This window comes from Asterias amurensis, chromosome 2 (genome assembly GCF_032118995.1).
Source record: "Asterias amurensis chromosome 2, ASM3211899v1".
Taxonomy (NCBI): domain Eukaryota; kingdom Metazoa; phylum Echinodermata; class Asteroidea; order Forcipulatida; family Asteriidae; genus Asterias; species Asterias amurensis.
Window position 1 is genome coordinate 26,464,474 of NC_092649.1, and position 27,909 is coordinate 26,492,382.

The 27,909-nt window shown below is 40.3% G+C and overlaps 1 protein-coding gene across 1 annotated transcript; it reads right to left on the reverse strand.

Annotated features, from left to right (window-relative positions):
• Positions 1-1,823: 1,823 nt before the first annotated feature.
• LOC139952726 (uncharacterized) lies at positions 1,824-27,686 on the reverse strand. The gene is made up of 15 exons (XM_071951930.1): positions 27,522-27,686; positions 25,160-25,198; positions 24,619-24,705; positions 23,898-23,987; positions 23,159-23,254; positions 21,808-21,891; positions 20,223-20,327; positions 18,941-19,033; positions 18,351-18,406; positions 15,846-16,044; positions 12,685-12,903; positions 9,502-9,561; positions 8,830-8,892; positions 8,321-8,546; positions 1,824-5,783 (listed from the first exon to the last, which is right to left on the reverse strand). The coding sequence occupies exons 2-15, from the start codon at positions 25,170-25,172 to the stop codon at positions 5,639-5,641; spliced, it is 1,536 nt and encodes a 511-aa protein (XP_071808031.1). The 5' UTR covers positions 25,173-25,198; positions 27,522-27,686; the 3' UTR covers positions 1,824-5,638.
• Positions 27,687-27,909: the final 223 nt, after the last annotated feature.

Consider the following 27,909-nt stretch of genomic DNA (forward strand, 5'->3'; position numbering starts at 1 on the left):
AAAATAGTTACAGCTGATCAAGCGGAGATGAAGACGCAGGACACTGTTGACACGATAGGCCTATGGGTTTATCTTTTGTAGTATACTTTATCAATGGAAAGTTTAACCAATCAATACACTGTCTTCGTTCACATTGTTGTAAACTGTGCCCGAATTTGCTCATAATTATTTTCTGTTTAATACATGTTACAATTTGTGCATTGGGGATAAAGATGTAGATGTGGTTCCTCAGTACATGTAGATCCTGAACAGGCTTTGATGAGAACCCACATAGACTGATGGTATATGTAGATGTACTGAGTATTAATGGTTTATACCAATACACCGATGTGTTGGGTTCCTCTAAAGTACTTTCCAAGCTCTGTGAAAAAAAAAAAAATCATAGGCATATTACTCGGGTGGGAATCGAGCCCACGATCTTTGCAATTCTAGAGCAGTGTCTTTATACCAACCGACTAGACAGTATTTTCTGCTTTAAAGGAACACGTTGCCTTGGATTTGTCGAGTTGGTCTTTGAAAAGCATTTGTAACCGTTTGTTATAAAATGCATAAAGATGTTTTAAAAGTAGAATACACTGATCCACACAAATTTGCCTCGAAATTGCGTGGTTTTCATTTTACTTTGCGAACTGACACGGTCGGCCATTTGGGAGTCAAAAATTTGACTCCCATAAATGGCCGACGGTGTTGTCGACGAGATAAAAAGAAAACCGTGCAATTTCGAGGCGTGTTTGTCTGGATCATTGTATTCTACTTTTAAAACATCTTTCCAACCATATGCAATTTTATAACAAACGGTTACAAACGCTTTTCAAAGACCAACTCGACCGATCCAAGGCAACGTGTTCCTTTAAACAGCTTTGTGAAATTGTGCACCGGAAAGAAAACGTGATGGACTTGTGGACAAGTCATTTATTGTTTGTCGCGGTGATGCCCCTCACGCAACTATTCACATCTCGCTATAACGTTAGCTGCTGACAAGTCGTTAAAAATCAACTTTACTTCCGATCTTTACTCTGCAGCTTCACTTCTGGCTGCTGCCCCATAAAAGTGGTATGGCACTTTTTGACATCTGCTGTCTTAATTCAAAAAAGGAGGGCGGCGCCCCAGTTGGGCCAAACTCTGGACTCACTGTGTGCCAAAACCACATGCTTGACAAAACGGCACATTTCCCGTCCACTGCCCGGGATAGAAAATGTACCTTGATAACTGCATGTCTGACCCCGATGCCCCTTTAAATGTTTTAACAAAAATTTACGTTTTCCCATTCGATTGGGTACATTTATAACGTTGTATAAGAAAAATGGCTCCGCACGACCGACACTAAGGCCGTGTCCGAAACGACGACTTCGGCTACAGCTACGTCTAGATCAGCGCGTCTACCAGTGTTGAAGAATAGGCAGACGCGCGCGATCTAGCCGTAGCTGTAGCCAAAGTCGCCATTTCGGACACGGCCTAAGCCTTCTTTGAGGAACACACAGGCAATCCTCGTCATGCCCCTGGCTGGTTATTACGTCTTGGAGGCCCTTGAAACGTTCTAGTAGAAATGTGTGACTCACTAAAAGGAGAAAACGCCTTGGTGCCCTTGCCCTTTCAAAAAAAAAAAAAAAACATCAGGCCTGCAACTGCAGTTGAACTAACGTCCAACAGACTACAACATACTTTTTTGAGTTTCCAATGGTGGCGGTGCAGCCTCTTATGCGCACACGAGGAATTTAAAATAGTGAGTACACAGATCGAAATGCGCGCCCTCTCGCGTCAAATTAAGTGCCAATCCCTACAATACAAACAATTAATGAAACTGTAAGAGGGGAAACAAACAGTTTTCTTCTCACTATTTGAGTTTATTCTAATAGAGACAAAAATTACAATTGTATTTTACCTACGTTGTCTTCACACATCACATACAAAATGACCACCAAACATTATTGATAAAAATGTATAATGACAAACATTAAATTAAAAGCTACAATCATAAACTTGCCATTTTTACTCTTTTGGGGTGTGATGTGGTTTTTGTAACTAATAAGCTTCTGCCCCACTTGATTGTATTAATCTGTAAATGGATTACACTAAGCATCATTGATCACCATATTTGATGAAACGTGCACACGAGCAAGGCTATCATTGGCTGAGAGTTTTGCGCAGTGCGTACATGCGTGTACTTTTCTACTGTTTAATTTTTGTTTTACCCATACACATGTACACCGGTGTGTTTTAGCACTGTATACTCAGTACTTTCCCTGCTCTGGGAAAAAAAAATCACAGGCATATCACTCTGGTGGGATTCAAACCCAAAACCTTTGCAATTCTCACCAACTAGACCACTGAGATAGCGCAGTAGCTAGAGGCAGTTCAAATTCTATAATTGTTGTGCATGTTAGTTACAATTCCACCTTCAAGATTTGGGATACACTGGCGATCCAACATTTGCCCAATTTGAATGGATCAAAGACCACTGGGAATAATTGCAAAGCAGTTTGTGTTTTCTAGCATTAAAACCAGGCAGGCTTGAATATTTAACTCTGCCACGATTGGTCACACTTGTATTATAACTAATAGTATCACAATCATACCATGTTTAACATCATGATGTTAAAACTGTGTATCATTTTAATAGATGAATGTTCCAGTTCAATTAAAACTATCAAATTTATGAGGAGAAAAAATCATTGATTATTTTATTCTTATTTGAATATTCCTAAATAGTCTCTCTAGAGAGACTCTCTGGGATAAATGACAATATTAAAATACTTGTATTTTAGAAAGGTGCTATTATAATAACTATATTCATAGCTGTATATTTCAATACACTTCAAGGACAAAATCTAACACCGCTTGTGTAAAGCTGCAGCAAATACTTAAAGGAACACACTGCCTTGGATCAGTCGAGTTGGTCTATAAAAAGCGTTTGTAACCGTTCAAATAAAATGCATACGTTTGGAAAGCTGTTTTAAAAGATGTTTTATGGGAGTCAAAAATTGACTCCCATAAATGGCCAACCGTGTTGGTCGACGAGGTTAAAGGAAAACCGTGCAATTTCGAGGCATCTTTGAATGGATCATTATATTCTACTTTTACAACATCTTTCTACCCATAGGCATTTTATAACAAACAGCTACAAACACTTTTCAAAGAACAACTCGACCGATCCAAGGCAACGTGTTCCTTTAAGCTCAGAACTGTGTACATTATTCAAAGAGTTGTGACATTGGGAGGGGGGGGGGACACAGTAGGAACGAGTTTTCTGTTGTCATGTGACAGCTCGACGCCATTGCCGTCCAGACGAATAAAACACAACCCCGTCTGGCACCATGCTCTTTTTTGTTTACCCAAAAAATTCTTTTTTTAAGTCACAACTCTCTCAACACACAGCTCTGCTTCAACTGGGACTAATTTCATTAAGCCTGTATGCACACAGCATTATCTTGCTCAACAGAAATTGATTACCTGCCAAAGTACAAAATGTTTAGCACATTTTACAATGCTGCAACTGGTGCCTACCCTACTCAGTTGTTTTTGCTTAAATTGCTGAGCAGTAACTTCTGCTTAACATTATTGTGAAATTAGAAAGCCTAACAATTTCACCATTTTGTGACAAGTCCGAAAAGGGTTGCATAAGATAAGTGAACACGTACAACTTGCCAAACAACAAAGAGAAAAATACGCTAAAAGTTAATTAAAATTCAAGCAAATCTACAGGTCCAAAAGACCCCAGGAAAAGATACTATGTATTGGTAAAGCTGGCTAATTATCCAGATTCGCTTTAAGATATTTGAAAAAAAAGAAAAGAAAAAAAAGAAAGGGAAACTTTTGAATCACATAGGGGCACCACCAATGCAGCGTTTAAAAAAACTACATTTACTTGTAAAAAAATCTATCATTTTACTCTTGTATCTGGTTCATATAAACCAATGCCCTAAAGCTGGTTCATACTTCCTGCGAACGTGAATGTGAAGTGAATGTTGACGTCACAAATTCGCAACAAATAATTTGCAGCAGTTCAACTCAGTTTAACTCACTTGCGAATATCGCTGAGAATATTGCTGCGAAAGAAGAGTTGTGATGTCAAATTCACTTCGCCTTCGCATTCGCATGAAGTATGAACCGGGCTAAATTTGAAGAATGGGACAACTTTTTGTCTCCTCTCAGACTGAATTTAAGTCAAAACTCTTTCATTGAGTGTATTTTGGACGACAACCAACCAATGACAAACAGGCACTTTAGTTGTGAAATCTAAAGGCCTACAATGGAGTTTTGCAACGTCAAGCCAAGGAAAGACAATTTACTCTTCCAATTTCCAAAAGGAACACGTTTCTGTCCAGTTTTCTCAATACATGTACATGTAGAAAGAAACTCGTCCCTTTAAGACGAGTCAACTTGTTAATTCATGACAAGAAACAGAAATTCTCTACGTCAAATAGTATCTGATGCAAGTTTAAAGTGTTTTGATTGAACACTGCAAAGAGATGTAATAAATTTGAAAACCCCCCAAATGTAACTGAGCCCTTATACTTGATTTAAGTTGGGTCAGAACTCAGAACAATTCACAACCCCCAGCATGAATATTGAGCAACATTCAAACCGTAGTTGTTAAAAACATAAAAACACACAAAAGATAACGATCCAATGAGCCTAAATAATTCTATCATTGTAAAAAACCAATGATGACTGTTCGATCTAAAAGTACTTTTTTCACCCTCCTCTGCAGTGCACTCACGACAGAATTTTTTCTAAAACCTATTCTGTAGTACATTTTCTGTTGAGCCTACTTCTAAACAATCAAGGACAATTTTCTCATGCTAGAATAGAAAAGTTCATTTCTACAAAGACAATTTTCAAAATAATAAAGAAGACACAACAAACAAATGAAGAACTACAGAAACTACAGAATCCACCCACACCACTGAACCCCCTAACCTCGTCTCTGTCTCAAGACAAAACAACCCATCCATCCCCCAAAAGGTTGTTGTTCCAACGATGGTACGCCAAAATTCTCCTAAATTTTCTCCAAATATTCCGGTTCTTTTTCAAACCGTTGATATACTTCAACTGTTGGTCAAATTCTTCCTAACAAACGCTCCCCCCTTTCATCTTTCCCATGAAAGGAACCCCTGCCAACTCACCGTGCCTGTTCTCGACATCAGGTGTTCTTAAAAGCTTTCATTTTTTTTTATCACCTATATTTTAGTTTTCTTTTTGGTTGGAAGTGAACAATGTGTCCTATTGCTTTTATACCGCTTGCATAATTTTATGGTGCTATTTTCTTTTCTTTTTATATGGAAGTTTAAATGAATGTCAGTGGATTTTGTGTGATGACAGATCTGAAGTCAGTTTATGTTACGATTTTGTTTGTTTTTATAAACACTTAATCTACAGGTAATACTTAATTTTTTTTTTGATGAAACTCATGAGAAACACAGGCACCTCCTACTCACACACACTCACACTACACCCAGCCCTCTCAACAGCCCGAGGCCGGACCAAACAGCCTCAGACCAGTTGGAACTGGTTCGCACCAGTTCATCACAGGTTGCTGATGCTGGCTGGTTATCAACCAGGCATTTCGCCAACCCTTGAGACGACTGAAACTGGATAAAATGCCTGTGAGGCGCGCAGGAAGCTAACCTGAGCCTGCTCACTCCGGGCAGTCACGGGCAATGTGGCCTTCAAGGCTACACTTGTAACAGGTCTTGTCGGCATTGTTGGCGCTACGACGAGGTCGCCTCTCTCCTCCACCCTCCTGGGGGCAGTCACGAGCAAGATGACCGGTTTGATCGCAACTGATGTACGGGGAAACAAAAATAACAAAGAACCAAATCAAGATTTTATGCTACACAAACAATATGGTTGGGTGTTGGTAGGCACTTTATACACCAACACTGCAATACAATCTCATGAATAACTGCAATACAATCAAATGAATAGTGTTTCAGTCAAAACGCTGTCCAACTCGTCCAGCTGGCTCGTCAATCCTGAAGACCTACCACTACATATTGTAAACTACTTCATATAAGCTCAAACTACAAGTCCCTGCTGAAAGAAAACCTTTAAAATATAGAAAAAGCTGGCAGAATAATAGTAATAACAGTCAGTTTTTCTATAGCGCTTTAAATACCCAAAAGGGCATCTCAAAGAGCTTCCACATTAATAATAATCACCTTTAAATAATTTCTTTCATTCATTCATTCATTCATTCATTCATTTTTAATCAGAAAAAAAAGCCTGGCAGCACACAGCTAAATTATGTTGCACTACAAGGTAAAAGTATTGATAAAAATTGTACAGATGAAAGACATAAAATTGTGCCACCGCAGTACGGGGGTACACATTAACACAAAGATGACAATAAATATAAATATAAATTGGATAAACCACTAAAAGACACAATAAAAATGCACAGGGTGTCGTGGGAACCTTCTTACGTTGAAACCCCACTATGAAATAAACCAGCTAACAAACAGGGTACCCTAGCAATCAAAAACAGAACAGCCCCCAAAAAATACATTTTTAAAAAGATGAAAAGAAATAGGAACACAAATTATTTATAAAACAATGAGAAGATCATAAAAAATAAATAATAATAACCAATTCTTACATAGCGCATTTCACAATAACCGTATCAATCGCTTTACATAAGTGCCCTGGTCATAGGGCCAATAACATCCCTTTTTAATGTTTCTCAGCTCCCTTGGGAGTATACAACCTGGGCAACAGTTTATATCGCTCCCAAGGCTTTTTCATTCACAATATCAACCTCTACCCTCACAGGTACCCATTTATTCCCCTGTACATCATGTATGTTGTGGGAGACCCTCATATACATTGAGGCCCCAATATGAGGGGATACTTGCATTGAAATTCAAAATTACAACCCCTGGATCATCTCAGCTCCCTGGGGAGTATACAGCCCGTGCTGCCAAATATGTAGCGCAATTAACAAGAACCATCTCAGCCCTCGCAGGTACCCATTTACCCCTGGGTGGAGAGAGGCTTATGGTTAAGTGTCTTGCTCAAGGACACAAGTAGGCCTGGGCGAATTATTCGAATATCCGGTTAATGGCGAATAGGTTTTCCTATCCGTAACCGCGAATGCCTTTTTTTTCTTAACCGGATATCCGCATAGGGCGCGAATAGCTATTTATAAACCGGGTAGTTCTGTAATTACAACCAAGTAACCGGATATTCTTTAATATCCGAATATCCGCGGACGTCGGGCGACAACTGACATGAATGTTTTGTCTGAATCCTAATGAAACTTCTATTAAGACAGCATAAAACAGCATAAATTAAGTATTTAACTATGCTCACCTCCGTGAAGAGTCAAAACAATGACATTTCTGACGTAATTTGTTCAAAGATTACAAAAGTTTTCCTTCACGTAGAGTCATCCACGGTCAAAAGAAAAAGCAAATCGCCATCTTTAAATTAGATCCGGTCATTTTTATGAATGAACCGAGTGACACTGTCTAAAACTAATATCAATCCGCCCAGAAGATCTCATTCACAAACAAACAGCGCCCTCTAGCGAAAAACAATAAAAATTAATTAATTAATTAATTTTTTTTTAATTTTTTTTTTTATAGCGCCCTCTAGCGGCGAAAAAAACTATTCGAATATCCGGTTAATTTCGGATAGTTGGCCAGCGGTATCCGAATAACAAAATTTCACTATTCGCCCAGCACTGGACACAAGTGTCACCACTGGGTTTCCGAACCCACACTCTGCAGAACAGAAACACCAGAGCTTGAGCACAGTGCTCTTATCCGCTCGGCCACAACACCCCATGAAGAATGTCGTGTGGGTGGACCATACATATTTCATGACAAACGGTTTCAAAAGCTTTTCACAACTCAGAAGAGTGACATGACAAGCTTAAAGGTCCTGCTGGCGAGTAAATGACAACAAAAGTTACTTAGACACTAACCTTGGGTTTGGTGAGTTGGTCTATTGAAAAGCATTTGCAACCATTCGTTATAAAAGGCATTTGGTTTAAAAAAAAAAAGATGTTCTAAAAGTAGAACACAATGATCCACACGAATATGCCTTGAAATTGCGTGCCGGAATCTTTCACAACGTATAAGGAAAACCATGCAGTTTTAAGGCACATTTGTCTGGACCATTATCTTCTACTTTTAAAACATCTTTCGAACAATACATGCCTTTCATAACTAACAGTTTTAAACATTTTCAACGACCGACTCTCCCAATCCAAGGTAACGTGTCATTTAAAGGACAAACTCATGGGCTACTCTTTTCAAAAGCTCAAGTGCAAGCCCTGAATAAGAAAAATGTAGTAATGAGAAGAAAAAAAACTCACACATGACAGGTTCTCTCCGGGCACTGGCCGGACAGGTGACCAGGCTGCTGGCAATTGTAGCACTTGCGGTCATCCTCTCCGTCGGCGGCGGAGGGCAATTCCGGGCAGTTGCGCTTCAAATGACCGGGCTGGTCGCAGTTGTAGCACAACTTCTCTTCCTTGTTATCGGGGCACTCACGGCTGATGTGGCCCTTCTTGCGACAAGTGTAGCACTCAACAATGCGAGCTATTCAGAAAAAAAATGTAAAATTTTTAGTTCCCTTGTGTTTTATTGATTTTGCTTTCATTTAATTTTTGTTATATTGGAAGTAAAAATACTTTGGTTAAAGTTGCAACAATTTTTGCAGCTGAAAACTGGACAAAGAACAGCCCTTAGCTTGACTGCGCTTTGTCCTAGTACTTCATTTTTGTAAGGGTGAGACATACATCGTTAGAAAAGGCAGAGCTGTCGGACTCAGGTTGACATGGTGGAGTAATTCATACGAATTACCTACGGGATCAACACTTACGTTTAGCTGGGTGAGGGCAGTCGCTTGCATTGTGCCCTTCTTCATCACAGTTGTAGCACTTGTCTGTCAATGAAAATAAATATGTAGGATTATTTGTGAACTACAAACTTTAAGAAGCACTTCAAAGTTTCCTAACGAATGCTTTTATTTAAATGTGAGTAAAGCACAAAAAGAATGCGGTACTTTTTTGCAATTTACAGGTTATGTCATAGATTGGTTTTTGTCAAACACACAAGCGCGAGTGTGAAACAAAATTATCTTCCAGTTTCATCAAGTCAATGAGGTTTAGGTTATGTTTTTGTTTTTAGTTTTGCATGCGCAAAGTTTAGAATGTAATTTTGGCACTGTTCGAATGCGGAGGGTGACGCATTGACACTCACAATACGCAGTGAACAATTTAAAAACTGCAAGTAGATTATAGCTTTTTATACGACTCTCCCGTTCGAGCAACTGATTGGTGGATTAGCGCGTAATGGAAGATAAAACTGTGTAATTTTCAGCTAAACAAAATGTGTACTTTACATTGTACAATGTCAAGCAACAACATCAAAAAACAATCTACATTATAAGATTAGGCTCTACATCCCGTTTTGGGCTAAGCCAAACTTCTTAAGCCACCGTACAGCATACAGCAGTAGTGGCATACAAGTAATTATGTGTTTAGATACTTACTAGCAGGGCTGGTGCATTCGGCTACAACGTGTCCAATACGGTTACATCTGTAGCAACGACCTGAACAGAAACAAAAAAATAAATAAACAAATTAGTCCAATTGAGTGAGTGCGTTCACTCCCCACTGTACGTTGCTGGTCAGTGGTCAATCGAGTGAGTGCGTTCACTCCCCCATGTACGTTGCTGGTCAGTGGTCAATCGAGTGAGTGCGTTCACTCCCCCATGTACGTTGCTGGTCAGTGGTCAATCGAGTGAGTGCGTTCACTCCCCACTGTACGTTGCTGGTCAGTGGACAATCGAGTGAGTGCGTTCACTCCCCACTGTACGTTGCTGGTCAGTGGTCAATCGAGTGAGTGCGTTCACTCCCCCATGTACGTTGCTGGTCAGTGGTCAATCGAGTGAGTGCGTTCACTCCCCCATGTACGTTGTTGGTCAGTGGTCAATCGAGTGAGTGCGTTCACTCCCCCATGTACGTTGCTGGTCAGTGGTCAATCGAGTGAGTGCGTTCACTCCTCCATGTACGCTGCTGGTCAGTTGTAAATCGAGTGAGTGCGTTCACTCCCCCATGTACGTTGTTGGTCAGTGGTCAATCGAGTGAGTGCGTTCACTCCCCCATGTACGTTGCTGGTCAGTGGTCAATCGAGTGAGTGCGTTCACTCCCCCATGTACGCTGCTGGTCAGTTGTAAATCGAGTGAGTGCGTTCACTCCCCCATGTACGTTGCTGGTCAGTGGTCAATCGAGTGAGTGCGTTCACTCCCCCATGTACGTTGCTGGTCAGTTGTCAATCGAGTGAGTGCGTTCACTCCCCCATGTACGTTGCTGGTCAGTGGTCAATCGAGTGAGTGCGTTCACTCCCCCATGTACGTTGCTGGTCAGTTGTCAATCGAGTGAGTGCGTTCACTCCCCCATGTACGTTGCTGGTCAGTGGTCAATCGAGTGAGTGCGTTCACTCCCCCATGTACGTTGCTGGTCAGTGGTCAATCGAGTGAGTGCGTTCACTCCCCCATGTACGCTGCTGGTCAGTGGTCAATCGGGTGAGTGCGTTCACTCCCCACTGTACGTTGCTGGTCAGTGGTCAATCGAGTGAGTGTGTTCACTCCCCCATGTACGTTGCTGGTCAGTGGTCAATCGAGTGAGTGCGTTCACTCCCCCATGTACGTTGCTGGTCAGTGGTCAATCGAGTGAGTGCGTTCACTCCCCCATGTACGTTGCTGGACAGTGGTCAATCGAGTGAGTGCGTTCACTCCCCCATGTACGTTGCTGGTCAGTGGTCAATCGAGTGAGTGCGTTCACTCCCCCATGTACGTTGCTGGTCAGTGGTCAATCGAGTGAGTGCGTTCACTCCCCCATGTACGTTGCTGGTCAGTGGTCAATCGAGTGAGTGCGTTCACTCCTCCATGTACGCTGCTGGTCAGTTGTAAATCGAGTGAGTGCGTTCACTCCCCCATGTACGTTGTTGGTCAGTGGTCAATCGAGTGAGTGCGTTCACTCCCCCATGTACGTTGCTGGTCAGTGGTCAATCGAGTGAGTGCGTTCACTCCCCCATGTACGCTGCTGGTCAGTTGTAAATCGAGTGAGTGCGTTCACTCCCCCATGTACGTTGCTGGTCAGTGGTCAATCGAGTGAGTGCGTTCACTCCCCCATGTACGTTGCTGGTCAGTTGTCAATCGAGTGAGTGCGTTCACTCCCCCATGTACGTTGCTGGTCAGTGGTCAATCGAGTGAGTGCGTTCACTCCCCCATGTACGTTGCTGGTCAGTTGTCAATCGAGTGAGTGCGTTCACTCCCCCATGTACGTTGCTGGTCAGTGGTCAATCGAGTGAGTGCGTTCACTCCCCCATGTACGTTGCTGGTCAGTGGTCAATCGAGTGAGTGCGTTCACTCCCCCATGTACGCTGCTGGTCAGTGGTCAATCGGGTGAGTGCGTTCACTCCCCACTGTACGTTGCTGGTCAGTGGTCAATCGAGTGAGTGTGTTCACTCCCCCATGTACGTTGCTGGTCAGTGGTCAATCGAGTGAGTGCGTTCACTCCCCCATGTACGTTGCTGGTCAGTGGTCAATCGAGTGAGTGCGTTCACTCCCCCATGTACGTTGCTGGACAGTGGTCAATCGAGTGAGTGCGTTCACTCCCCCATGTACGTTGCTGGTCAGTGGTCAATCGAGTGAGTGCGTTCACTCCCCCATGTACGTTGCTGGTCAGTGGTCAATCGAGTGAGTGCGTTCACTCCCCCATGTACGTTGCTGGTCAGTGGTCAATCGAGTGAGTGCGTTCACTCCCCCATGTACGTTGCTGGTCAGTGGTCAATCGAGTGAGTGCGTTCACTCCCCCATGTACGTTGCTGGTCAGTGGTCAATCGAGTGAGTGCGTTCACTCCACCATGTACGTTGCTGGTCAGTGGTCAATCGAGTGAGTGCGTTCACTCCCCCATGTACGTTGCTGGTCAGTGGTCAATCGAGTGAGTGCGTTCACTCCCCCATGTACGTTGCTGGTCAGTGGTCAATCGAGTGAGTGCGTTCACTCCCCCATGTACGTTGCTGGTCAGTGGTCAATCGAGTGAGTGCGTTCACTCCCCCATGTACGTTGCTGGTCAGTGGTCAATCGAGTGAGTGCGTTCACTCCCCCATGTACGTTGCTGGTCAGTGGTCAATCGAGTGAGTGCGTTCACTCCCCCATGTACGCTGTTGGTCAGTGGTCAATCGAGTGAGTGCGTTCACTCCCCCATGTACGCTGCTGGTCAGTGGTCAATCGAGTGAGTGCGTTCACTCCCCCATGTACGTTGCTGGTCAGTGGTCAATCGAGTGAGTGCGTTCACTCCCCCATGTACGTTGCTGGTCAGTGGTCAATCGAGTGAGTGTGTTCACTCCCCCATGTACGTTGCTGGTCAGTGGTCAATCGAGTGAGTGCTTTCACTCCCCCATGTACGTTGTTGGTCAGTGGTCAATCGAGTGAGTGCGTTCACTCCCCCATGTACGTTGTTGGTCAGTGGTCAATCGAGTGAGTGCGTTCACTCCCCCATGTACGTTGCTGGTCAGTGGTCAATCAAGTGAGTGCGTTCCCTCACTCCCCCATGTACGCTGCTGGTCAGTGGTTAATCACAGATCGACTAAATGTGTGCACTCGAACTTGCACCAAGTTCATTCTAAAAAATGTCATGCATGACAAGTCCTTCACAGTTTACTTACTATTGCGAGGGTTGTTGTAGCTCCTGTAGCTCTTCTGGTACCCTCCACCACTGCCACCACCACCACTACCCCCACCGCCGGACTGGGAGTCCTCATCTTTGGTTGGGCAATCCCGAGCAAAATGCCCCTTCTTTTTGCAGTTGTAGCACGATAAATCTTTCTTTCCACTAACTTGATACGACATCTTCGTTCTGATGTTCTTCAAAAATGCGGTCTGATCTGAGGATGTGAAGTGGAATCTTAAAATAACAACCATCTCGGACACACCAGATAGAATATTCAATTTGTTTTTGTTAGGCGGAGGGACACAACAAAGAGTTTGTCCTGAATGGGTTATGGGTAGAGGAATAGAGGGCAGACCAGTTAATTCATTTGCTTATTCAGCAGTGTGTTGGCACTAGCTACTTGGGTTAAGGCATGCCCAGACTAATTACAGGCATCAGATCAGAGACCATTCGCTCCCCCTCCCCTCCCAAACCCACAGCAATCATAATCGGCCGCTACAAAATCGCCACCTCTCGAGTCCAGTCCAACCCCACCCCCCTCCCCCGACTAAGTCATTGGGTGTAAAAGTACAACGCATTTATAAAGAAACTAATTAAAAGACGCACGACATAAAATGTGTTGTGTGCCAGATCCAAAAACAAACAAGAAACATCCTCACCGAAAACCCTATGTTTAAACAAACATTTTTACACACAACAAGCGAAAAACAAACTCATCATATTCATATATTACCACTAATGTAATATAATACAAAAGCCGCATAGGGTACAATTTACTTCAATTAACTAAAACAGTAGGTATGCCAATAAAAACAAACAGTTTATATAAAAAAATTAAATAGCTAAAGTTTTTTTTTTTTCAGCCTTCGAGAGACTCTGCTAGGGTCGAAACGTCAGGCCATTAACTTTTTTTTTTTTTTAATACATAATTGTTTTTTTTAACAATCCTTGAAAACTTGATTTACTTAATTATATTTTATGACTTCAATTAAAGTACAAATACTAGGGCAACTTTTACAGGAGTGACTCTGTGTGAGTGGGGGGGGGGGGGGGGCCGTGACGACACTATGATGGCGACTTTTTAAAACAATAACAGGGCGACTTTGTATGTTACTGGGGGCGAGTTGTCTAAATATTACTAAATAAACAGGCCTATCTGTTTGGGTAAATTCCATGGTTATGGACCATGTATGTAGAAAGACAATTAATTTCCTCCATGTTATGAATGGTTACCGTTTAAACCATTTTTTGAGCAAGGCCTCCCCATTGTGCATTCACACGTTCAGTAATGCCATGTTTTCAATGTCAGTCAGTGTTTTTTCTCATGATTCATTCATGTCGTGGGGGGTGACTCTCGGACTAAAAAAAATATAGAAAAAATCGAGCCGTCAAGTCAATACCACGATTTCTTGTTTGGAACAATGTATTTATGCACCATTTCAAAGCACGCCGTTTTTTCACAAATAAAAATAACCATGGAAACCACCGACTTTAATTGTTGTTCAAAAAATTGAGGCAAAATATGACAAAAAGCTACATTTCAACCGTACACTTACCTCAATAAGATTCGCTTTCACAACAAACGCAGCAGATATTTTGGGTGATTTTGCACGTGTTTTGCACACGGCACTCTCGCATAAATAGCGCGTTCCCAAAATTGTACCGTCGCTTGAAGATGCCATGATGATTTCGAGAAAGAGAAAAAATCCTTCACAACACGACAACAATGGCGTTCCTCTTCCGAATGCAAAGTTTTCGTTTCTCCAGACTCCAAATCTGCCCTAATTTGTGTAATTTTACAGCGCATGCTTTTTTAAATACAAAACTCCCCAATGACTTCCTGATCTCAATTATAAAAACCTCTGGTTGTGGTTTACAGTTGTCTCTCTCAAAGCTTATTATAGCTTAGCAGAAAACAAGTTGAACAATTATCTCCATGATTAGACTAGGCCCCTGTCTTCTCGGACGGATGTACAAGGCTACATGAAATCAGGCCACAGATCAATAATTGCTTGGCCGTAAAAAGGTTCTTAGTAAAGTTTTACAGCCAAGCACACATTTGCAGGGAACCATGTTCAGAAAACAATACATTGTGTGGTAATTTGGCTGGTAATCTGTTCTACTAATCAAAGATTTGATGTTTTATGAAGGATGCCATAGATTAAAGTTGAAACGATTACAAATTCATTTCAAATGTTCATTTTCTAGCTAAGCCACATATTCATTAATATAAACAGCTTAATTGAGCCATTTTCACACTACTTTAAATAAATCAAGACAACACCATGATCCAGACAAAAACAAAGCGTGGAACTATTCAAATTACTTTGCTGAGTACATTTTCCGAGAAAATACAACAATTTATTCAAATCTGTTTTCCATGGGAGGTATTGTTGAAAGTGAAGGGAGCTACCACAACCCAATTTCAAAGAGCTGCTCATCCAGCACAAAAAGTAGCTAAACACAGCAAAAGTTATGCTTTCCAGAACAAGGTGAACAGCCAAACTACCATGTCACTTGTTGTGACTGGTATCCTGTTCGGCAAAACTCTTTTGGGCAATATTATCTGCTTAAGCCACTCTATAAAATTGGGCCCGGTCACTATACCCCACTGTAATCTTGAACTTTGAATAAGTACACATAAATTTTTCATTCATGACCAACTTTTCCAGACTGCATAATAAGTTGACCCATCATCAGTTTCCACTAATTTGCCAAAGACTGCGATTGCGTAAAGACTGAAAAGGCGAGTACAATTGCCAAGTGAAAACATCCAAGTGGACAAAAAGAATCGATTGTCTAGAAAGCTTTCAAATGAAAGGGTTCCTTGGTTTGACTTGTGACGGCTTATAGATTTCAAAGCATTTTAATGAAACAATTTTCCAAAAACAGTGTTACACTTAATAAGAATCACAAACAATAGGCTCATTTACCTCAAATCAGTGGGCAATTCCTGCTCCCAATCAACACCCCTAAACTTGTATAAACTTAAATCAACTTCAAAGCCCTTGGAAATCTACAAAGCTCATAGTGTACATAAACTAGATTGATAATGATAAGATTTCATCCAACAAAATCACCCAAGTGATTACAGAGTATTTCTTAACACACAACCCCACCCTCACACCCCGGAATGCTTTATAACATATCCTATACCTCGACTCCATCTTAGGTAAAGGCAGTTATGATATAAATCCTCTTTCTTTGGCTGATAGTTTGGCCCTGCAACAAACCACGACAACAATACGCGGAATCCGTTGCAATTTGAGACATCAGTACTTTTTAAATTTCTAGCTTCTGTGACCAACACAACACGAACATTACCACCATTTGGCTGCTTCGCCTTCTTCAAATCCTATGACAAAACAATTTTGCCAATCTTGAAAAAAATATATAACAAATCTAATCTCGTTCCCACATTTTTCACATTAAAAATTTGTTTTCGAATAGTATTGAAAATTCTTTCATCACTAAGCTAACATTAATCAGATACTTCTAGGGTATTTGAAGGGTTTTCATAATTCAGCATGCAATCAAATATAAAAAAAAAAAACTAAAGCGAAAAAGGTTTTGTTAAGAGTACAAGAAACAGAGAAGAAAACAAAATTCCCACACCTTAGCAATTGGTCAAGTAAAATTTGTGGAAAAAGACTGGTTAAACTGCCAGGGGCATGATATTTGGTTATTGAGTACAAGGGCATTAATAACTGCACATAGATATGGTGTAGGCTTTAATCAAATAGTGACTGCCCAATGATTCTAAATAAAAGAGAACACAACTACATAAAGTTATTGGGCAAAAAGCTGAATGAAAATACTTGAGGGAATAAAAATAATTGTGAGAAATTGATTTGTCTTTTTAAAAAGCTCTCAAATGAAAGGATTTCAAACAAATTTGTGGGTTTTTGTTACTTCAAAAAAATCAGACAAAAATAGCAAGAGTATCACGACTGACTGCGTATTACTTGCTTTGACTACACAAAATGTATGAAAATTACTGTTTTGTTTACATCCCGCAGTCCTTAAAAACAAATAGGGGAAAACAAAAAAATTTAAATGAAAATTTATGATAAGAGTAAACACAAGAAAGAAACGTCTCTCTGGTAATTTGCAAGAGCTATTTTTTTTTTATGATCAACCGACTTTTCAATTAAAACGAACAAACTAAAAAAAAAAACTACATTAATCTAATTCTACAAGCATTACAAAAAAAAATGAAACACGTAATAATTTTGCTTCTAACCAGTTAGTTTTGAATAAATTGTGCTAATTGTTTGTTTTTATGATCAACTGACTTTTCTATTAAAACAAACTCAAAGTGCTACATTTTTTGAATTCTACAAGCATTACAAAAAACTGCACCGAGTTATATGATTCGACCAATTATTAAGTGTGAATAAATTTCATACAAATATGAATTTCCTACAAACAATTTAATAAAGTGTGCTTCATACACTCTACAGATTTTTACACAGATTTTGTAAACGCTCAAAAATGTTTGTCTTGATCCGAAAAACAAACTGAACTTTTGTAAACCATAAGTTCTAAGGTCTTTAACTAACCATCGATATCCCCCGTACGATAAAATCCCCACACATGTCCCTCCCCCCCCCCTCCCTCTAATTTGAAAATGTTAAAGAGAAGGCAGCAACGTGTTAATCACTTCTAGTCTTAAGATCTTTAATGTTAATGCTGACATGAGTAAACCAGAGTGGTTTCAAGTCAACGGAGGATGCTACTGATGTCTTCAGCCATCTGTTTCAGAGACACCAACAGTACAACCAGGCCTGTCACATCTGAAGAAGGAACAAGAATTTAAAATCGTTACTTCCTGCTCAAAGGCTCGATATCCACAAAGCACTAAGATTCATCTTAAAGGCACTGGACAATGTTTTGGTAATTGGCAAATACCAGTATAGACCGTATTGAATAACCCCTTTTTGCTATTCAAGTCGCCATCTTGTAGGGCAAACCGTATGCGCGTCTAACCATGTACATCAAAGAAGTACGCAACTCGCTGCGTTCCCGGTTTGATTTCTACGGCACATGCATGCACGCACACCAACCAAACGAGCACAAAAGCCATGTTGTAGGGCAAATATTTGAACCGTTGTCACATTCAATACGGTCTATTCTCGCCTGGTGTATCCTAACATATGCATAGAATAACAAATACATGAAAATCTGGGCTCAATTGGTCATCAAAGTTTCAAGAAAACACACCCCTGTTGCACAATTTTGTGTGCTTTCAGATGCCTGAGAAAGGCTCATCTTTCTCATATTCAAATTTTTTAGAGAGAATTTACAAAAACTATGTTCTTCATGGGGAATCATTTCTCACAATGTTTCATGCTATCAACAGCTATCAGTTGCTGATTTCCAAGTAAGCTTTTATGCTTATATTATGTTTTGAGTGATAAGCCATTTTGAATATAGTCTAGTACCCTGATGTAGTTAGTCATAAGTAACCACTTTAATTCAAATTCCTCAGACTATCGAGACAGTTGCTACGTCACATGATTCGGGGCGAGCCTTTGCACCATACACGATTCTGAATGGGTGTGTATGGCACAATGGTACCAGGGTCTGCTCATCTGGAGGTTGCTATAATAAAAATGATTGCTGATAATGGAAGATGCTTACCGTAAGGCTCTATCTGGCTTCAGGGCAATTTCTAGCCATGTGGCCAGTTTTTTGACAGCTGTAACACTTGGTGTCTGAAACAAAAGAATGGACATCAATACAGTCAAAATATGTTTGTTAATACAGTCAAAATATGCAGAGATTTAGCACAAACAGTTGTCAGATGGATAATCACAGCGAAGCTGCCATATCCTTATACTATTCAAACTTATTACAAAAGCATGATCTATACCCTGGATGGATTTCACAAAGAATTAAGACAAGTTAGTCTTGTCTCGAGTTGAAAATAGTTTGTTCTCGTCCTAACTACGGACTACCTTAAGTCTTTATTATCTCCTAGAACTAGTCCAAACCCTTTGTGAAATCAACCCCTGAGCAATGTGTCCTTGACATTTGACCCTTGAAATTGAACTCATAACCATGTCTCAGACCTTTGACCTTTTCAACTCAAAATAATCCCAAGGTTTCTTTCCGCCAGGTGAAACCCCATCCAATGCAACCGTATAGGGAGCTGAGACGGAAGTGCTTTGAGACGCTCTTCGATTGTGTTAAGCGCTATATAAATATCAGTTAATATTATAAATGGAAAAAATAATTGATGACAATACCTGATGATCCGCCACTTGGGCATTCTCTTGACATGTGTCCAGCTTCTCCACAGTTGTAGCAAGTGCGGCCACCGCCACCACCACGACTGCCACCTGTGCCAAATTCATAGAGCAAAGGGAACTTTTAAAAACGGTCAAGATGTGTGTTGTGGAAGTGTCGTGGCACTGAATTCAATTTCTGGTGTGTCTGATGTGTGGGTTCAAGTCCAAAAGTGTGACACTCGTGTCCTTAAGCAAGACACTTAACCTTTGCTTTGTCCTTCAGATAGACAGAAAGCAATTGTTCCCGTGACACAGTAAAAAATACCCAGTGCTCTTTTTGAAAAGAGAAGGGGGTCGGTGTTCCTGGCTGGATTGGCAGTATATTGTGCCACAGCACCTTGTAAGCCATTACGTGGTGCTATGTTAAAGGAGTATATCTCAAAAATCAAACATAGTCCCACCTACCTTGGAAAAAATACTGAATGTTAAAGTGCCTCGAGTGTCACTGAGTGACGGATATGCACGCTTTATTAAGAAGCCATTATTATTATTTATGATGAAGTATGGAAATGGATTTCACAATGTGCAAAATGGATTGGCATTATCAATCAATCAATCAATCAATCAATCATGAAGACATCTATTTTATAGACATGCAACTTTCGATTTGCAAACAAAGCAGATTACATTTACTTTTGTACTTATGAAGTGTTTTTTAGTTTCAAACTCCTCCTAACTTAATGTGAGGACTTATGATAGTTAAGTTCCGTAACCATAGACGTTAGAACGCGATGAACCCGTCCTCATTTAGGACGACTTACTCGCTCCAACTTGAGATAGGATTAAAGGCAGTGGACACTCAAAATAATTATTAGCATAACAACTTACTTGGTAACGAGTAATGGGGAGAGAATGATGGTATTAAGCATTGTGAGAAACGGCTCCCTCTGAAGTGGAGTAGTTTTAGAGAAAGAAGTGATTTTCCACGAATTTGACTTCGAGACCTCAGATTTAGAACTTGAGGTCTCGAAATCAAGCATCTGAAAGCACACAACTCCCTGTGACAGTGGTGTTTTTTCTTTCATTATTATCTTGCAACTTCAATGACCGATTGAGCTCAAATTTTCACAGGTATGTTGTTTTATGCTTATGTTGAGATACACCAACTGTGAAGGCTAGTCTTTGAAAATTACCGATAGTGTCCACTGCCTTTAACCCTAGCTTTTGGTGAAATCAACTGGCGAGTCATCAACTAATACACACACACACACACACTAAGAAAACTGATGGATGAAAATACCTCCTGATGATCTTCCAGTAGGGCAATCTCTTGAAATGTGTCCTGTTTCTCCACAAGAGTAGCAAGCGCGACTACCCCAACCACCACCACCGCCGCCACCACGACCTGTACAAAATTCATCAAGCAATAATGAACTATCAAAAAATGATCCAAGACAGCATAACTTTTTAAAGGCACTGGACACTGTTTGTAATTACTCAAAATAACTGTAAGCAGAAAAACAATTAGTAAACGAGCAATGGTGAACTGTTGATAGTATAAAACATTGTGAGAAACCACATCGTTTTTTAGAAAGAGTTAACTTCTTAATCGTATATTTTAAAAAATTCAGGCTGTTTTTTAGGCATCTGAAAGCACACAAAGTTGTACAACAAGGGTGTTTTTTCTTTTGTTATTCTCTTGCAACTTTGATGAGCAATTGAGTCCAGATTTTCACAGACTCATTATTTTATTTATATGTTAGGAAAACAACAAATGAAAAAACTGGTCTTTGACAATTACCAAAGGTGTCCAGTGCCTTTAAGTTGTTTGCTTTGCAGGTACTGTCTGCCACACTCACCAATTTTGGGAGTCAAAATGCACATGAAAATAATGTGAACAAGTAATATCGCCACATCCAGGGCAAAAAAAAAAAAAAGACGACAAGGTTTGTAGCTCAACATGTTTACTGGAGCAGCAACACCACGTTTTAACTGTTTTTATTTGAAAAACCACTAGAAAAGATTTTTCTCATTCTTATGCTAAAAAATTTTACCCCACAGAATTGCAAGTTACTTTATCAGACTTCAAGTGAACAATTTGAACTATTATTATTTTTTTTTAAAGAGCTGCAAAAAGTTATGCTGCAAAATTATGCTTACAAGATTATGGTTACCAGCTAAATTAGCATGTCCCATGTGATATTTGTGACTGGTAAACCGCTCATTTCCACTAAACAGATAATGTTTAAGCAATTTCTTCTGCCTAAGCAACTCTACCATTATGAAATTGGGCACCCAGTTCTTTAAAGACAGTGGACACTATTGGAATTACTCAAAATAGTTATTGGCATAAAACCTTACTTGGTAACGAGTAATGGGGAGCTGTCGACAGTACAAAACATTGTGAGAAAACGGATCCCTCTGAAGTAGTTTTTGAGAAAGAAGTAATTTTTCACGAATCTGATTTAGAGACCTCAAAATTAAATGTTGTGGTCTCGAAATCAAGCATCTGAAAGGACACAACTTTGTGTGACAATGTTATTTTTTCTTTCATTATCTCGGAACTTTACGACCAATTGAGCTCAAATTTTCACAGATATGTTTTATTATGCATATGTTGAGACCTTAGATTTAAATTTTGAGGTCTCGAAATCAAGCATCTGAAAGAACACAACTTCGTGTGTCGATTGTGTTGTTTCTATCAATATTATCTCGCAACTTCGACGACCAATAGTGCTCAAACTTCCACAGGTTTGTTATTTTATGCACATATTGAGATACACCATGCATGTGAGAAGACTGGTCTTAGACAATTACCTTTAGTGTCCAGTGTATTTAAGAACAAAATGTCTGATTTAGCAGTGCAAACAAAATTTATTACTCACCACCACCTCCGCTGTTGCCAGTATCAGGTTCTGAGCATTCTCTGGCATAGTGGCCAGCGTTTCCACACCGGTAGCACTTCCCATCTTTAAGGGTAAAAAATTAATCAACATAGTCATGACAATTGTGTTTTTTTTCTTCTTCCATGAACAGGAAAACATATGCAGGGTAATATGTTGTGTTCAACTTCATCAATACGATCCAGACATGCAACTGCCGCTTGTCAAAAAAAAGGCCAAGTCGTAAGGAAAACCATAACTCAAAATTCTCCAAATAGTAAAAGCGCGATAGGGCACAGACACAAATTAAGAATGTGGTTAGGTTGAGAATTATGCCGACTAAAACTCTCCTTCGCAAAGGATAAGCGGATACCATTCACGGATTGAACATGTGACATTGTACTTTGACTGGCATCTCTGGTAACCTATTTTTGGGTGAGCATAACTTTGTTCTGCTTAGCTTCTTTTTTTTATTTTTTGCTTAAGCAGACCTTTGTAATTGGGGCCAGGTGTTGAAAATGGCTTCTACTTGAACCATGAGCTTATCAGATTTATACAGGCATGTGTGCTTCAGGTTAAAAGGGCAAGGGCACCAAGCCATATGTGCAAAGCACAGCAAAATTATGCCTTCAAGAATACAAGAATAAGGTTGCAGGCTTGATACTTCCTCCATGCCCCCTGGTCATTGCCTTGGTGCCCTTGAAATGCTACAGTAGAAATATTTCAATTTCCTCATTGGGTGCCCTTGATGAAGGAGAAAAAAGCCTTGATGCCCTTGCCCTTACGAAAACGAAGCATACAGGGCTGAGGTTGCCAGCTAAATTACCATGTCACATGCACTATTTGTGACTGGTAAAACTGCTGATTTCTGCTGATGTTTAAAGGCAGTGGACACTATTGGTAATTACTCAAAATAATTGTTAGCATAAAACCTCACTTGGTTACAAGTAATAGGGAGAGACTGATAGTATAAAACATTGTGAGAAAAGGCTCCCTCGGAAGTGACGTAGTTTTTGAGAAAGAAGTAATTTTCCACGAATTTGATTTCGAGACCTCAGATTTAGAATTTGAGGTCACAAAATCAAGCATCTGAAAGCACACAACTTCCTATGACCGGGGTGTTCTTCCATTAATATCTCGCAACTTCGACGACCAATTGAGCTCAAATTTTTACAGTTTTGTTATTTTATGCATAGGTTGAGTGAGATACACCAAGTGAGAAGACTGGTCTTTGACAATTATTACCAATAGTGTCCAGTGTCTTCAAGCAACTTCTTCTGCCTAAGCAACTCTATCGGAAGTTTGGCAAAACAAAACGTCTGAAATAGCAGTGGAAAGGCAATTGCTAACTCACCACTACCACCACCCCCACCTCTGGAATTGCCTGTATCAGGTTCCGAGCAGTCTCTGGCATAGTGACCATAGCCTCCACACCGGTAGCACTTCACATCTGTAAAAGGAAACAATCAAATTAACTTCAAAGTTCCGACGTCTGAACCAGTTAAAAGAGTGACTGGACGCGCTACAGGTCAAAAGAGTAACTGTTCCAGTCGTTCAGTACGACTTTGGACCGCCTTCATTTCAGAGCCAAGCCAATGTAAATGTAATGTTAACGGAACACGTTGCCTTGGATCGGACGAGATGGTCTATGAAAAGCGTTATGTAACCATTTGTTATAAATTGCATATGGTTGGAAAGATGTTTTAAAAGTAGAATACAATGATCCCCACAAATTTGCCTCGAAATTGCATGGTTTTCCTTTAACTTTGCGGACGAACACAGTCGGCTATTTATGAGAGTCAAAAATTTGACTCCCATAAATAGCCGGCCGTGTTTGTCGCGAGGTAAGAGGAAAACCACGCAATTTCAAGTGATACTTGTGTGGATCATTATATTCTACTTTTAAAATATCTTTCTAATCATATGAATTTTATAACAAACGGTTACAAACGCTTTTCAAAGATCAAATCGACCGATCCAAGGCAACGTGTTCCTTTAAGTCCGCCTGTCCGAAAGCAAAAAAGTTTCAGATCGACTGAGAGTCTAATCTAGTCCTAATCTATTCGAGTCTGAAACAGTTGTAAATCACTCACCAGCATTGTTGCTGCCAGAGTTGTAATTAGACGACTTTTGGCAATCACGAGCAAAGTGTCCAGCTTCTCCACACTTGTAACAGTCACCACCTGAAATTGGAAAAACCTGATCAGAGAAAAACATACATCAACAGGCCAATGTTATGTTGCATCTTACTGCAGTTTGGAAATGCCAGAATGCCTGACCTTCTGTGCTTTTCAAATTGCCATGGCACAGCTGAAAAACCAATGTGGGAAGACATTTTCTAGCTGAACACTTCACTTTAATTCATGTTGTGAAACGCACGTTTTATAATTTAACAAGTATTATATCACATGCCAATACTTCAAGACTGAAAGTCGTGATCAAATAAACAAATGCAACAATCGTCATGTTCATTACAACAACGGCACTTTCCTATGTTGGACCCAAGTATGATTTGAAACTTTGCATGGTGGAAATAAGATATGGAAAGGTTTGCGGTAACACCATGTAGTGTCTATCAATGAGTTGGGGTGGTTCTGAATAGAGATAGTAATTACATGGCGTTGCCGCAAACCTTTCCTTATGTTGGAACCCCCTTGTTTGTTGATGTATGAAACCCTCTCGTGACATGGCTTGCGCAATCAGTCTATTCATGGGTCAATCAATGATCCTCACTATCACATTATTTGCTGGAAATAAAATAAAACACATAAATAAAACGCAACCAACGGGATCTGAGATGAAGTTTTCACTCACCACCAGAGTTTCCGGATTTGCCGGTATCAGGGTTGGAGCATTCTTTGGCAAAGTGGCCGTTGTTCCCACACCTGTAGCACTTCACATCTGAAACGTGAAACAATAGATAAATTTATCATGATAATTGCATTAATTTCTTTTTCCTGGACAGAAAAACATTTGCATGGTAATGTGATGTTCAACCTGAGTGACTTTTAGCGACTCATTTGCTTGATCTTTATTCTTGAAGCAACTGCTTTAAATATTTCATAATTGTTAACTATGTCATGATAATAATTAACGCTCCTGGTGTTGTAACATACAATACCTGTGGTTATACATCGATTTAATCGATTTTCGCGATATATTGCGATACATCGATATTTCGATTAAAACCAAATCCATCCAATATCGAAATCGTTTCTAAATTATTATCGCGATATTCAATAATATCGTGATGTCACCCAAGCTTATTTTGGATATGAAAAGAAGTACACACAAGGGGTGTCACATAGTTTGTGCAACTGAAAAATTCACAATAATAGTTTATCCCGACACCTACCTTTGCTACTCATCTTGACAGAGAGTTTTCTGCAACAACCTGCAGCAGGAAGAGAACACACAGTTTACTCAATTGAGTTAGGAGCACTCAAAGCAAGGGGTTTATAGTCAGCTTTCTATTTATAGTTCTGGTGTTGTGTTCTTCTTCAAAATAGAACTACCTATATGAAGGGCAAAAGATTTCTATTATTGGATTTTGTACATTCTGATAACAACATATTAATGATGAGATTCATACAGACAATTGTTTGAACAAACTTCCACAGTTCTAGGTTTTGCCTAGGACGTGAATCTCTACACACATGGCTTCTGCCTTGGGCCCTTTTCACACGGCCAAAATGTAGCCAGGGTCCCTTGCTACGAAAATTTACGAGTGTGGAGTTAACACCATGCGTGACTGATTTTGTGAGCTTTCCCACTGCAAAGTTACAAAAACTAACAACCCTTAAATCTGAGGTCTCGAAATCAAGTTTGCAGAAAATTATTTCTTTCTCGAAAACTATGTCACTTCAGAGGGAGCTGTTTCTCACAATGTTTTATACTATCAACCTCTCTCCATTACTCGCTACCAAGAAATGTTTTATGCTTATAATTACTTTGAGTAATTACCAATAATTTCAACTGCCTATTAGAAAAAATCGAAAGTTTGTTTCAAACGTTTTTTTCGTCTCAACTCCATGGTCTCATCAACCGTACAAATTCATTCATGTATGACAGTTTTGCTGCTAAGAGATTATTTGTTCACGAGAAAAAAGAAAAAAATTTCATTACAAAATATGACCTAAAACTTACGCGAATTCTCTTTGAGTTGATACTTAATTGTTTTATGCTTGCTTTTGTGGATTTTAAATGTATTGGGGAAGTTGACGGCGAGTTGACGGCGCAAGTGAGTTGAACGAAAAAAAAGGAAAGAAAAAAAAATCATTAAAAACTGATATTTATTTAATTCTATTTTAATTGAGTTATTCACTTATTCTTTTTGTTACCTGCAATATAAGAAACAAGAAAAGGAAAACAATTGCAACAATAAATAGATAAATGTATGATTTTACAATCAGAATAAATAAATTGAACTACAAGTCAAATACAATATTTATCAGTACTTACTTACTAGGGCCTACTATGAAACCCAAATTTGATAAACATTTATTTGGGTACAAGGGTTAGTTGGGTACAAGTTGACTCGGGTACGAGTTGGCTAGGGTACGAGTTGACTCGGGTACGAGTTGACTCGGGTACGAGTTGACTCGGGTACGAGTTGACTCGGGTACGAGTTGACTCGGGTACGAGTTGGCTCGGGTACGAGTTGGCTCGGGTACGAGTTGGCTCGGGTACGAGTTGACTCGGGTACGAGTTGGCTCGGGTACGAGTTGACTCGGGTACGTGTTGACTCGGGTACGAGTTGGCTCGGGTAGAGTTGACTCAGCTACGAGTTGACTCGGGTACGAGTTGGCTCGGGTAGAGTTGGCTCGGGTAGAGTTGGCTCGGCTTCGAGTTGACTCGGGTACGAGTTGACTCGGGTACGAGTTGACTCGGGTACGAGTTGACTCGGGTACGAGTTGACTCGGGTACGAGTTGACTCGGGTACGAGTTGACTCGGGTACGAGTTGACTCGGGTACGAGTTGGCTCGGGTAGAGTTGACTCGGGTATGAGTTGACTCGGGTACGAGTTGACTCGGGTACGAGTTGACTCGGGTACGATTTGGCTCGGGTACGAGTTGGCTCGGGTAGAGTTGACTCGGGTAGAGTTCACTCGGGTACGAGATGGCTCGGGTACAAGTTGACTCTCAGGTACAAGTTGACGGAAAAGTTTCCGTATGGCGCCACCACTTTTTCATTCGATATGAAATAATATAGTATCTAATTTACCTCAATGAGATATCCCTTTTTGTAAAAATGAGTGAAAAGGTGGTGGCGCCATACGGAAAGTTATCCAAGTTGACTCGGGAATGACTTGACTTTAGGTATTATGAGTTGACTTGGGTAGAGTCGACTTTGGTACGAAATGACTAGAATTACTCATTTTTCATTGGCATTGGGTTGGGGACGGGTAACAATTACAATTGCTTGGAAAAAACATAAAACAGTTACATTCATCATCAACGTTAGTGATGAAGGCAAAATAAAAAGGGTAGAGTGCGAAAACACAATTAAACTTAAACATCAAACAAGCAATTTCTTCTTTTTCTTGTCCACGTGTGGTCGTCATCGTCATTCAATCCATCCATGGAGATCAAAGCGCCTTGCGTGGTCATGGACATGGTCACGGTGTGGTTTAGAACTTCTGGAAATGGGTACAAAAAAACATCCGTATATCTCACAAGGAATAATGACAATTTTGACGTGAATGTGCACATACTTACCTTCGAAGTTTAAAGAAGACTTTCTACGAATCACTGACTGCTAAAATAAACTGAAAATTGGTCTAAATTGTAGAATAGATCAGAGAGAATCACTTCATCTGCACACCCAATCCACGATTTACAACTCACGTGCACGCCGCGCTTGCAAATAGCATCATGTGTGAAATTCAAGTGGTGTCCTTCTTTGCTGCACCATTTTCGCACAATCCTGGCTGCGGAACCAGTGTATTCCGAGTGGCATGTGGCACAGCCATGTTTATGGTAGCCCTGAGAGGCCATTTGAAGTTTTCTTAAACAAGTATTTTTACTGATCGAACAAAGAGAGCAAGATTTGAACCTGTGACACTCGGCCTAACGTGCCAGTGTGGTAGATTCTGTCCAGGTGGAG

Coding starts and splice junctions, on each gene's coding strand:
- LOC139952726 (XM_071951930.1), bottom strand. Junction 20,328..21,807: donor TGGCAACAGCGGAGGTGGTG/GTGAGTAATAAA, acceptor AATTTTGTACAG/GTCGTGGTGGCGGCGGTGGT. Junction 19,034..20,222: donor TACTGGAAGATCATCAGGAG/GTATTTTCATCC, acceptor AATTTGGCACAG/GTGGCAGTCGTGGTGGTGGC.